Below are 13,214 nucleotides of genomic sequence, written 5' to 3' on the forward strand. Positions count from 1 at the left end.
TTCAATATTTCATTAATTTTTCAGAGCTAATAACTGGGGAAAGGTATAAAGTTAGAAGAAAGAACAGGAGAGGACAGCCTGACCCCTAAAAAGGATGGGAATTAACTTCACTTATGGGAAGCATGCGCTTAAATCCGATGGAAACATAAAAAGATTGGAAACAAAAGTTGTAAATAAAAATTGTTGCTTTAATTCGGTAACAGGAATTCCTTTTCTGGGTAATATAACTCAACCACATTCAACCCCCGAAATGAAAAAAAGAAACAGAGAAATCAAATACATACTAAATACTAAGAATCAGGCCAACCGCGAGATTTAATGAACTGGTCAAATGAAGGTTTATTATTCAACAATTAGGGTCCACAACTTGGTGGAGAGTTATGAGAGAGCTATAATATGCAAGGAGCCAGTGTCCGTCTTATCTTGCACCTACAACACTGGAATATAGTCCAAGTTTTGTGATGCCATCTTCCAAATTTACAAACACAACAACAAAATTCTAAACTTTTCTGTTCATTATCCATACATATAACTCAATGTTCAAAACTTTTTGTCTCCAACTACATTCGCTTTCACCCAGGGTAACGACTTCTATCAGCCGTATTGCAAAACCACCCAGGGATCCATCACTGATACATACTTACAATCAGCATAACATACGATTTTCTTTCTTGTATAAAAGCTCACATAAAAAAAAAAAAAAAAAAACTAAATTTACTTCACCAAGCATCAAAATCCACACAGTAGGTTGTGTTGGCCTAACCAAATCAGTTCTCCAATTGTTTGGCAGATCCTTTAGAGAAAACTGCCAAATAATATTTCGTCTCATCTGATGGCTCCCGGTTTTCCTGCACCCAGAATAAACTTGTATGAGATTGCTGACATCTCAGATTACAATCATCTTTATTAAATAAAAATGAATTTCCTTGATTCTTACCAGAAGGGAAATCGTGCTGACCATTGTGTAGCTGGTCATCTTATTAAGTTACAAATAAACAAATAATACATGATGTCAAGTTGGCAAAACATCGTATATATGAACGCGAATTATCAAAAACTACTCCAGCTTCGTTTGGTTAAGATGGTTAAAACCCCTTTTAACCCGAATTTAACCTGTTATTTAGCCCAACCAAGGGTTTGGGACCCACCTCAATAGCATCAATTCTTGTAAAAGATAATAACTCGAAGTCCTTGCAAACCAAATTCCATATACAAAATGGGATTACAAATTTCTGAAAAATGGTACTTCTGAGAATTGACCAACTCAGTACCTTGAAAATTTTGAAGTACCTCCTAGTCAAATGCATGATGCTATAAGCTTCCATTTTGAGGATTTTGAAGATACGGTCCTAACTGTCCAATTGCTGCCAGAATAAAACCTACAAAAATAGAAATTCTAAATAAACTAGTACAAAATTTCTTCCGGAACTTCCAAAACAAGAGAGTAATCAAGAATAGTGCATCAAGTATTGCAATAACCGCAGGAGTGCTGCACAAGAAGAATCCCAACACTTGTGCTCATCACACAACTGATATTTACCTAAGAATGGAGGCGACGGCCTCCCAGGGCGTGACTTGAATTCTGGATGAAACTGAACTCCCACATAAAAGGGATGGTCCGCAAGCTCCACAATCTGCAAATATAGGAGGGAAGAGATGCAAAAGGAATATATACGTTAAATTTCAATCTCCAATGTAACAACAAGAATATCATAAAAAGTTAATGTGATGATAAATCAAACTACAAATTACAACAGCTATAATTGCAGGAGAGTAAATTGAAAGACTGGCAGGAAGCAAGAAACTGACCTCCATCCGCTTTCCGGTTTCATCCTTCCCAACAAATTTCAACCCAGATTCTTCCAAAATGCTGACCATGTCTGGGTTAACCTATATCAATTTGCAAAGGTTATGGCATGGTTCTTGCAAGCTAAAATATAAAGATAAGACAATCAACTAAAAAATCAACTAAATTTCTGATCAATTAACCTCATATCTGTGCCTATGTCGCTCATCGACATACTCTGAGCTATGGTAGCTGTTGGAAAATAAAAATCATATTAGAATATTCAATGAATTAATAAAAAATTATGGGTATATTCATACATGCTAAAGTTAACTTGGATCATGAAAACTGCTACTTGGCTAAGTTTTAGCACACCCAGATGACAGAGCTTTTGAAAAGCACTTCCAAAATCCAGAATTTAGAACATATAAGAGTTTAGATTTAACTGATAACTCCAGTCCAAGTAAAAGGTAATTTCTGTGTCGAGAGATTATCAACATTCTAAACCTAGAAGATGCTATCCCTTACTTTAAAGTCAGCCCTTGTTCATATGAATAAAAGTAGTTGAAAACTAGAAATAACATGTAATATTTAATGCAATAAATTGCCAAAAAAGACAGTTAAATCATTTCGCACTTAAATGCACAGAATTTACATGAAAATTAACATATTTGCAGAATTCGCAAAGAAAGCGACATGGTTCAGCTCTTACAGCTTTGCTGTTAAGCAATCTGAAGTCTGAAATAAGGTTCTTCGGCTACCAAGTCTCATTGTGCTTCCCATATGTGTTTTTGAACCCTACAACATATGTATAGAAAGAATGTGCCATTTGTCAAATGATTGGATATTTCTAAAATGATTATATCTTTAAATGTGAATGACAAACTACCTCTGGCATGAAAATCACAACAGGATTGGGCGTCTGATCATCAAACTCAGTGCTGTTTGCTCTTTCCAAGCCCAGAACCTGAATAGCGTATAAAGGCATATAGATCTCAATGTGGTCATAAAAGAAGGAATATCTGTGGTTTAAGGAAATATCTTACATTTCTGGCAACCTCAATTACAGATATCTGCATGCCCAGACAAATCCCAAGATATGGAACTCGGTTCTCTCTAGCATATTTTGCAGCCAAAATCATTCCTTTCACACCCCGATCTCCAAACCCACCGGGAACCAGGATACATGAAGCATTCTAAAAATAAAGAAATGCTTTTGGTGTCAGAAGCAACTGGTTTAAAAACTTAAGATCATTGTGCTACTTCTCAAAGAAATACTTCACTACCAAGTATAATTTTTGCAAATAGAGCGAGTTTTTGTATAGACGGGATCAAACATGATTAGGTCTTAGCATCGGAGGCAACCACAAGTACGCAAATAGAGAAACTCCGATCCTTTTTAAACAGTGAGTGGACTTAATACTTTAAGCTGATACTTAGAGAACAGGAACAGATATGAAAGCCAATTAATGACTTTCCACAAGACATGTTGGCCGATTTCTGGCAACTAAACCAAATTGTCTATTTTATGTAACCAACCAGCCACATACATAACATGATGCCCACACAATAGCCTGCACCCTTTGCTCCAAAACAAATGCAGAAAATGACTAAAGGAACTGGTTATGAAAATTTGGTAACACGCATATACAAATCCACAACACAGCTTGTAAACAGGGTCTCCAAGAAGAGGAGCTAGACAGCTAATACTGGAGCGAAAGCAGAAAAAACATATTGAAAAGCAGGATATGGAAATTACCCTAAGAGTTCTCCAAGCTATTTCATGAGTTTCTGGTGCCTGTGTGGATAACCGAGTTAATTTTCAAGACTAGTACGGTTCTCAAATGAACAGATGGAAACATCAATTATGCAACAACCAAATATATGTACCGATATTGCACTATCATCCTCAAGATCTGTGGCTGCAATCCAATCTATTTCAGGCTTTAATGAACACGCTATGCAAGCATGCAGAAGGGCCTGCCGACAAAGCAAAAGATATCACCAGCTAAGTTAGGAAACTATTACAAAGGTTTCACTTTATAAATTAAGATGGAATATCTGGTTCAACAATATGTTTTACAACAGTACGCAAATATATAAGATTTCACAAACCACTGTGACAAAAATACCCAGCTTTAACAATTTCGTTCTCCATTTTAAAAAGAAAATAGACAGTTCACTAACCACTGTGACAAAAATACCCAGCTTTAACAATTTCGTTCTCCATTTTAAAAAGAAAATAGACAGTAAATTGGAGCACTCTTTAAGAGCATCAAATGTATGGAACCAAACGATAGAATTTTCTCACCTTCACAACAGATAAATAAGAATCTGCCATCCCAACATACTTCCCCACCATTGCAATTCTAACCTGCAATAGAAGCCAGAAATTCATATTTATGATTTCAGAAGGGAATGAGTTAAGAGTGCAAACAAGCGGTTTGTGACTAACAGAGTTGCTTAGGTTGTCGAAAATCTCAGCTCTATTGGTCCATTCGTGTAAATTGGGAGGACTGGCAACACTGAAACAGTAAATATACAACTGTCACTTAAAGCATCCATCCAAATTAACTCATATGCAATTCATTTCCATTAGCATACAGAATCCTACTTAATTCAACATTGCATCAACATCATTCGACTTGTGAACAAGGAGAGATAGCCAGAATGTGAAACGAGATGATAAAAGCACATAATACAACTGACCTCAGTAAATCCAGATGTCTTAGAACGGCATCATGTGCATTTTGATTCTGGAAAAATATGATATAAGAATTAGAGAATAAAGATCTGGTAGAGCGGAGATAGGGTAGAAACCGGGTTTACAGACAGATATTACGCACCCGAAGCAAAAGTGGAATGTGCCAAATGTTTGGGACATCATGTATATTAAGAATATTGCCAACCTAGGTATAGCACCACAAATTGTTGAAAAAAAAATAATTATCGACAATTACGTGTAGTGAACAGAGCAAAACCACAATTAACTAATTGCAAAAACAACCCACAGGAACATGGCAAAACTGTGATAATTTCTGCCTTGTACTTTCCAGCAATGGCTGCAACAAAAACAAAAACTAAAATCAAACCCCTCTACTCTTAGCACCATGCTGCAGCACAAAAATCTTACTATATAAAACCTGAAGAGTTAGAATCAAAATGGAGTGCTAAAGTCAAACAGGAAGAAACAAAATATTCCTTGTTCGAGTTGGCTTCATTTCAATTATTAAAAAGAGTACGCACAACAGCACAAGAACCACATACCTGTGCAGAACGGCAAGCCAAGAAATGAGGAGTCAAGCCTAACGCTCTCAGTTCCCGCACGCTATGCTGTGTTGGCTTAGTTTTCTGCAGACAATTGACATGTGTGAGACAGGATGCGACTTGCATAACTAACAAGGCTTATCACATATAAAAGAGTAAATGAAGAATAGTAGGTATAGAGTATTACTTGCTCACCGACAACGCCAAGAACGGGTATAAGACTCACATGAATCAAACAAAAATTATTTTGCCCTGTGCGAGAAAACAACCCAAAAATGATATAATAACAATGATAATAAGAAAAAGAAGAAAATAGTAATATGATAAAAAGCACTCAAATGCTTCACCTCAAACAAACCTAAAGGTTCAAGAGAAGGAAGATCGGAAACTTTAATCCTAACCCTAGTAACAAATAAACAACTTACATTTACACCAGGGGCAAATATTAATCAGTTTACATGTTGAACTAACCAGGAACAACAAAATCCAGTAAGAAATCATATTTCTGAAACTTGTCGAAAGAAACAAAAAAGTAATGCTCAAACATAATGATTATTCATAAGAGCACAACACAGACTAGAAACTAAGAATAGGATTGAACACACTAACAACCAAAATAAACAACATAAAAACTAGATAACTCCAGTAGTGCACAAGACCCAGAAGAGGATAGAGCTCTAGCAAGTACCAAGAAAGACAAATAGAAAGCAGATTTATTCTGTTCCAAAGATACAGAACTTGATAGAACCTTACCAACTGTGAAGAATAACTGCCTTAGAGCTTCAATGAATGGCATCGACTCGATATCACCTGGGGAGGCAACGTTTTGGATTATGAACCCCACCAAAAAATATAAATCAAGTTAGAGAAGTATTAAATGTCTGATGTAGGAAATATTCTTTCCAGAGAACTTTTACCTACAGTGCCTCCCAACTCTATAACACAGACATCTGCAGGGCCCTCTTTCCCATCGACAGGAATAGCTGATACTGATTCAATCCAATTCTTAATGGCATCAGTGACGTGGGGGACCACCTGCATCCAAATCAGAGATGAAATCAAAGCACACAATAAGTTTCAGCATCCCCCATTCTCAAGAACCAAATGATACACACAAATTAGCACCTGTACAGTCTTCCCAAGATAATCCCCTCTCCGTTCCTTCTCAAGTACAGACTAACAAATGAACCACCACGTCAGTCCCACAGAAAAGCAGGCAGCATATAATGTACTTCCATGCCAAGGTTATAGTGCAAAAAATACCTGATATATTTTTCCTGTAGTAATGTTGTTGTCTCTAGTTAGTCTCAGATCCAAAAACCGCTCGTAGTTACCTAAATCTAGGTCCACCTATTTAAAAGTTGCAAAAACAGGACTCAGACAATAGCAATGAACCTCCAAAATAAGGAGGAAAAAAACATGAAATGTTTACACAAGAAAACTTGTCCAGTTGAAGTAACTTTTGATTTAACTGTTCTTTAGAAGAAAGAGACACCTACTATTCTATTAAGAGGCATATAACGCATTAAAGATTTATGAAAAGGAAGTAATGAGCCAGTGTGGGACAACTCAAATATTTAACAAAGAAAATGTTAAAATTTCTAGGAACAGATTCACAAGTAAGAAATGAGTCAGTATATATGAGTCAAATATTTAACATTAAAAAAAAAAGTAGAAAAATCTAAAGACAGGTTTACAAAATGTAAGAAATGTGCCAGTGATGGACAATCCAAATGTTTAGCAGAGAAAGAGTGAATACATTGAAGTCTAAATGCTAACATGTCAACAGAACACCTATGTCCTAAACACAAAACATTGAAAACATTTTTATCAGAAGAAATGTTCAGTTATTGTACGGAATAATCATAAAAAATGAAGTATATACTTTATTGGATGTTTAGTTTTTTTTTCCCCATTATACACAAATAGTATCTTCCATGTATCTCATACATGCAGTACTTTTTATGATTAATAATGTTACGTTAATATATGTTTTATATAGATATATTTTTTTCCATGTACCATTATTTCTATGGTCTGATTTTTGTTGTCTGAGCATGAGAAAATGCATGAATTACTTGATATGCCATCATTTTTGTGGAGAAAATAAATAGGGAACAGGAAAAGCTCATCGTCCTGTTTTGATCGTCTCCAAAATCAAGATGAACTTCATTAACATCCACCATCAATTAATTATATGTTGCAAACCAGTAGGAACTTTATGAAGTACTAAACATAATCAGTCCAAAAAGATAAAAGCGTTTTGTTGGACAACGTTAGAAAACATTATTAATCATAAATATTTTCCACGATGACCAGTCATTGGTGGTAGCAAAAAATGATTAAAACTTAGTTACATGAACATAGTACAAAAGATTAGTGGATGATGATGAGACCTCTCCACCATCATCGAGAACAAATACTTCCCCATGCTCAAATGGAGACATTGTGCCAGCATCGGTATTCAAATAGGGATCTGTGAGGACAGAAGAACAACATTTAGCACCAATAAATAGGATACACAACCAAATTCGTCTAACATCACAAAGCCTAAAAAGAAGAAACGGACAGAATAGTCTGCATAAAGCTGAACTAATTCGAAATATGTAGTGCCAAAACCGAATCCACCAATACCATAGTTGTAGACTACATGTAAAGCAAGCACCAACAAACGGCACGCCGAAGAGAGTCGAAGCATAAATGAAGAACGGTAAAAGAATAGCAATAAACCTCCATAGACAGCACAAAATAACATAACCAACGCACCAATTTTAATGGAGGTAACGCGAAGGCCACAAGCTTTGAGTACAACGCCGATGCTGCTGGCCGTGACGCCTTTGCCGAGACCGCTGACCACCCCTCCGGTCACCAAAACGTACTTCATTTTCCTATGGTATGTCAGTACCTTATATGGAGCTCCCCGTCACGTTCAAGCAATAACAAGAATGAGTGAAGAAGAATCAAGTATTCGGCAGGGGAGATGTTCGTGTTAATGCCCGAGCGGGAAGAGGAAACCTACTTGACTCCGAAAGGACTCACTCTGTCAAACTCCAGTCGCTTTTCCCCTTTATATACAACGGCCTTCCTTATCCGCTAGCGAGGGTTTCTTTTCATATCATAAAAACAAAAGAAACATAATAAAGCCCTAAACCCTTTTTTCTGCTCTTTTCCCATTGCATTTTGGCATTTGCATGTAATATGATATAAAAGAAACCACGAAAAATATTCAGAAAACCCTCTGTACATTTGTTGACTTTTTCGGCCCATCCTTAATGGGCCGAAGAACAATTTATCCGCATTTTTTAGCATTATTCCAATGCTCATTCTTGCTTTATTCGGCATCTAAATCTTACAAATGATTTTCCATATATTCTTCTTGTATTATATTCATACTGTTTTCCCAGCATCTCTTCACTTATGGCACATGGGGTTCACTGTTCATTCCATGGTTATTTTACTCTGGTCGAATTGGGCCTAAGTTTAATACAAAAGTCGCCCACCTTCGGCCCAATACAGAAAAGACAAGTACAGGAGTGAAGCGAGCATCAGTATTGGAAATTGCAAAACGCACAAGTCACGTGCCGCCACGCCTCCACTATAATGGTCGGCTTCGAATAGTCGTCTGTTAGATTATAATATTTTCAACTAAAATAATTAATAAGGAATATGTCAGGCAACCAAATAGAATAATAACTTCATTATTAAATATATATAGACATATGAGCATACTTTGGTTATTATTGTACTTAAATTATTGGTTATTTTAAAAATATATTTAATTAGTTAATATGAGTAATTCCATTAGCTGAGCCTATTTGCACCTTTTAGGAAAATATATATATGAATCCAAAATAGTGTATATTAAGATTTTAGAAAATTTACTTTTGCTAAACACTGTGAATTAATTAATATGTTCTTTTCTAATACCTATAACTTTTAATTAATCAGCCACATATATAATTTTTTATTTAGACATATTTGATGGTATTTTTTTATTTAATTAAATAAATACAATAAAAATTTAAATTATAAACGAGTGTGCTTTATTATTAGTAAATATAAAAGAAGTATTCAGAGAAAATTTGATACAATGTATGTTGAATCTTAAAATGCATGTCTAATACTAATACGACACGTATTGATAGGCCTCTTAATTGCATATCCAATACCACTTATTTTTTAATTTTCCACAAAATTGAAAACTTTAATTTGTCGTTACTATGCAACTCGAAATAAGTATTGAATAATTGTTTCAGGAACATAATTATTTATAAAATTAATTATGTTGTATATTATAAAATATAAATTATTTATAATTGTTTCAGAAACATAATTCTCCGGTGCTTTGACACGGAGACTAACTATTTTTCATATACTTTTAGCTGGGAATTTTTTTGGCTTCAATGTATCTAGAGGAACAAATTGAAGAAAAGCATAAAAAACAAAAATGAGTAAATTGCAATATTTTTTTTAAAGTGTGATATAATTATAAATATTTTTTATTATTTAAAAGATCCAAATACACTTTCAGATAAAAAATAATTATGTAGTTTGGAGAAACTTACTACTTTATATTGATGATATTTTTTTAAACAAAATTTGAAAAATATAAATAAATGGTAGAATAAATAGTTCAGTGATAATATTAGTTTATAAAAATATTTTGTTAAATTTCTAAAAAGTATAAGAAATTATAATTTATAATTTAAAAAGATATTTTAGACAATTCACTATAAAAATTAAACCAAAACATAGTAGAATGAGTTTGTAATTTCACAAAAATTAATATTAATAATTTTTCAAATAATCAAATAAAAAAACATACTTATAATATGTTGGTTGTAATTTACCTAAACATAAATTGATATAGAATTACAATTGAATTAAAAAAATTAGGATGAATACAAATTTTACCCAAAGTCAAATTGAAGCAGGGCAGCAGTATATGTGGATGAAGTAGCAATTTATGCTTCCTAGTTTTGGCCGAACATGAAATATGTAAGGGCATATCCGGCCTTTCATCAACCGCACGGATAAATAAACATAGCATATGTAAATGACAAAGGCCTACACGTAAAAAGTAGCCTCAATTGTTTTACGAAATTTAAAAGAAAAAAAAGGATTAAAAAGGAAAACAGAAGGATGGCAGAGCCCATCTTCGCTCTCTGCTCCTGCGTGCAATAATTTCGTGTCCAACAAGAGTAGTCAGTCATTCATCAGTTTCTCCCATTTCCCCATGCTCCTCCTCCTCTTCCCCTCTCTCCAATAATGCTTCTCTCCACCCCTAACACCGCCGGGATTTCCATTTCCTCCGCTGAGGAGCCGCCTCGCTTCAGCGAAGACATTGACAGCACTTGCTCTACCCCTTTTGTCAGTGCCCCCTCAAGCCCAGGCCATGCTCCCTCCGGTTACTTCTTCAGTGCTCCAGCAAGCCCAATGCATTTCATTCTTTCCAGTGAGAAAACTAAAGCGTCGTCAACCGATCATGAACCCGTGTTTCTATCCTCGGGTTCGGGTTCGTTTGAGTTCGAGTTTTCTTCCCGGTTTTCACCTAATGGGTCGGGTGGAATCGCGTCAATGACTTCAGCTGATGAGCTGTTCTTCAACGGTCAGATCCGACCCATGAAGCTGTCGTCTCACTTGCAGAGGCCCCAGGAAGTTGTTGCCTCGTTTGGAGATCTGTATGCGGAGGAGACCACGAGTGCCAGAGGCAGAGATCTGAGGATGCGCGGTACTAAGTACTCGCACAGAAAAGCCAGATCCATGTCGCCGTTGCGTGCCGCCGTGCAGTACGAATGGCAAGGTTTAGGAGCCATCGCTGCGGACCAAGAGAATGAAGCGAAAGAAAACGAATCAAGCGAAACGACGCCGTCATGCTCGGCGTCGTCATCACGGTCGTCGTCATCAGGAAGAAACTCGAAGAAATGGATATTTCTAAAGGATCTCCTCAACAGAAGCAAAAGCGAGGGAAGAGCCAACAACAAGGAGAGGTTCTGGTCGGCGATCTCATTCTCTTCGCCCAAGGAGAAGAAAACGTCGCCCTCGTCGCCGGTCCTATCTCCCTCATCCTCCCGTGACGAGAAGAAAGGAAAAACCGAGACGAAGAAAGGAAGGAAAACTCCGGCGGCCGGAAAACCAGCGAACGGCGTGTGGAAACGGCGGGTTCCTGCACCATCGGCTCACGAGCTGCATTACACAGCAAACAGAGCTCAAGCGGAGGAGATGAAGAAGAAAACATTTCTGCCATACAGGCAGGGGCTACTGGGGTGCCTGGGGTTCAGTTCCAAGAGCTATGGCGCTTTCAGTGGATTCACTAGAAATCTGAACCCCATTTCCTCAACGTGAAGTGAAATCAATTTGACTACTGTATTCAAGTACTCTTTGAATTGAAATATCCGTGTATAGTTTGTTTGCGAGTTATTTTTTCTCTTTCTTGGTATTGTTTTATGAAAAAGAGCTTCTGTATATGCGAGAAGCTATTTTTCGAATATGGATCATTTTTTTTTTAAATTTATTTATTTGGTGATTTTGTATTTTCCATGGATGTGATCTGAATCGGTTCTGTTGCTTGAAGCAACTTTGTGTAATATTTCTATTATCATTTTGCTGCATGTGGAAAAGATAATTACCAAGGATATTGTGATAATTGCTAACTCCCATTTTTACACCTAAGTTTTATATTATAAGGCCCGTTATCTTGTGTTATGGGATGATTGAATTATATGATAAATTTATATTAAATTAATGTTTTTTTAATTAGATTATTGTATCTATATTGGGTGATTATGGTGATGGGATTGGCATAAATGGAAGGAGTTAATTAAGTGGAAATTTGCATATAATGTTCAAATCCGGGTTTCCATCCAACCAGTAAACAGTCTTAATCCAGACGGGTCTAGAAAATTCCATGTGATTGATCTTAGATAATTTTCGTTTTCTATCATATTTGTGTACTAAATGTGGTGAAGATAACTCGAAATCCATAATTTTGAAACATTGATGCTTTGCGTGGAATACATTCATGTGTTACTGATAGTATCCATTAGGAACAAGTCACCATGTGAGCTTTCGCCTTTTGTATGTTTGTTTGGTTTTATTTTCTTTTTCCCTTTCTGTGTCTGTGTTAGGTTTAAGTGAGTGACGTGCAATTTTCGTTTATGACGCCATTTTCTTCTACTCATCTACTCCTCACATGGGCAATATTAGATATGAATCTTGCTCTTGGTAGGTGCACCCTGCATCTGCCCCACGCTTGTACCTTTTAAGAGCAATGAGTGATTGTACCTTTTTGGACGTTCTCTCTTTTTCATTTCTGCCTTTTAATACTAGGCTATATGTTTCTCTCTTTTCCATTATTATTTCATGAGGCTTGGACTCGATCAGTAAACATTGTATGAATTTTATAATTTTATCTTGAAAAGACGTCTCGCTAGGTAGAGAATGTCTTGGGGTTTATAAGCCACTCCAGCTCCAGTTTGCAATCAATGTGGGACGCTTGCATATATCATTATTATTATCTCCATTAGTTAAATATTTATTCCAATTATTTTAATAATATTGATTTATACAAGCGTCTCACATCATTTGCATATAAGAAGCTTGAGCAACTTTTTCTCTCTAACGAAATGTCTTTTCATATTAAATCTGTTAAATTTTTGTGAAGTCAGAATGAAAAATATTTTACACATGGGATGCCATTGAGTTACAAGTTTTATCAGTGGGCACCGTTTGTAGGAACGAGGCCACATATCTTTCCAAGACTCTTTGTTTGGGGGACTGATGATATAGGCAAATCGTGAAATAAAAAGGGACAATACTTTACACAAAAGGGACCTCAATCGAGTTACAAATTACATTAAATATAAATAATATTCATGACATAATTAAAATGATTAGAGGTGATTTTTCTTCTTTAGTCAAGATTACGAGAGCAATTCACAAACTTGGACGTGTTAAATCGCTAACAAACAATGTGGAACTTGTTTTAGCTATGGAGTGCGAAATGCCTACTTTTTTCCTCTACAGTGTACTACTGCCTTTCCAAAATTAGGTTTTACGGATAGAATTGGACTTTAAAGCGTGCTCAAATTAGTAAAACATGCTTTGCTTGTGAGTATCGCATTTGTTGCCATACAATGAACACGTTTTAAAACAACTGTGA

The 13,214-nt window shown here is 35.8% G+C and overlaps 2 protein-coding genes across 5 annotated transcripts; one reads left to right on the plus strand and one right to left on the minus strand.

The window, feature by feature from the left end:
* Positions 1–476: 476 nt before the first annotated feature.
* LOC105163070 (CTP synthase family protein) lies at positions 477–8,211 on the minus strand. Of its 4 annotated transcripts, XM_011081288.3 has the most exons (23): positions 7,820–8,207; positions 7,450–7,529; positions 6,317–6,403; positions 6,179–6,229; positions 5,971–6,088; positions 5,807–5,863; positions 5,241–5,305; positions 5,054–5,137; positions 4,798–4,848; positions 4,633–4,695; positions 4,496–4,542; positions 4,242–4,311; positions 4,098–4,160; positions 3,677–3,766; positions 3,546–3,584; positions 2,833–2,982; positions 2,676–2,753; positions 2,499–2,584; positions 1,990–2,038; positions 1,810–1,890; positions 1,541–1,634; positions 1,272–1,379; positions 477–848 (listed from the first exon to the last, which is right to left on the minus strand). In XM_011081288.3, exons 1-22 carry the CDS (start codon positions 7,935–7,937, stop codon positions 1,312–1,314), a joined length of 1,689 nt encoding a protein of 562 aa, XP_011079590.1. In that variant the 5' UTR covers positions 7,938–8,207; the 3' UTR covers positions 477–848; positions 1,272–1,311. The 4 variants fall into 4 exon arrangements, 3 of the variants coding, with proteins under 3 accessions (XP_011079590.1, XP_020550644.1, XP_020550643.1); XR_016065933.1 differs by having other exon boundaries at positions 938–1,379; positions 4,098–4,311; positions 7,820–8,210; XM_020694985.2 differs by having other exon boundaries at positions 1,291–1,379; positions 4,098–4,311; positions 7,820–8,211.
* A 1,935-nt stretch (positions 8,212–10,146) lies between these two features.
* LOC105163069 (stress response NST1-like protein (DUF1645)) lies at positions 10,147–11,640 on the plus strand. Its single transcript, XM_011081287.3, has one exon. It carries the CDS (start codon positions 10,322–10,324, stop codon positions 11,396–11,398), a length of 1,077 nt encoding a protein of 358 aa, XP_011079589.1. The 5' UTR covers positions 10,147–10,321; the 3' UTR covers positions 11,399–11,640.
* Positions 11,641–13,214: the final 1,574 nt, after the last annotated feature.

This window comes from Sesamum indicum, linkage group LG6 (genome assembly GCF_026168435.1).
Source record: "Sesamum indicum cultivar Baizhima isolate 11 linkage group LG6, ASM2616843v1, whole genome shotgun sequence".
Taxonomy (NCBI): Eukaryota; Viridiplantae; Streptophyta; class Magnoliopsida; order Lamiales; family Pedaliaceae; genus Sesamum; species Sesamum indicum.

Excerpts from the sequence above, each read along its gene's own strand:
- LOC105163070 (XM_020694985.2), bottom strand. The coding sequence starts at position 7,937 with ATGAAGTACGTTTTGGTGACCGGAGGGGTGGTCAGCGGTCTCGGCAAA. Across the intron at positions 4,543-4,632 it reads ACATTCCACTTTTGCTTCGG|AATCAAAATGCACATGATGC; the intron begins GTGCGTAATATC and ends ATATTTTTCCAG. Across the intron at positions 2,983-3,545 it reads TAGCTTGGAGAACTCTTAGG|AATGCTTCATGTATCCTGGT; the intron begins GTAATTTCCATA and ends CTTTATTTTTAG.
- LOC105163069 (XM_011081287.3), top strand. The coding sequence starts at position 10,322 with ATGCTTCTCTCCACCCCTAACACCGCCGGGATTTCCATTTCCTCCGCT.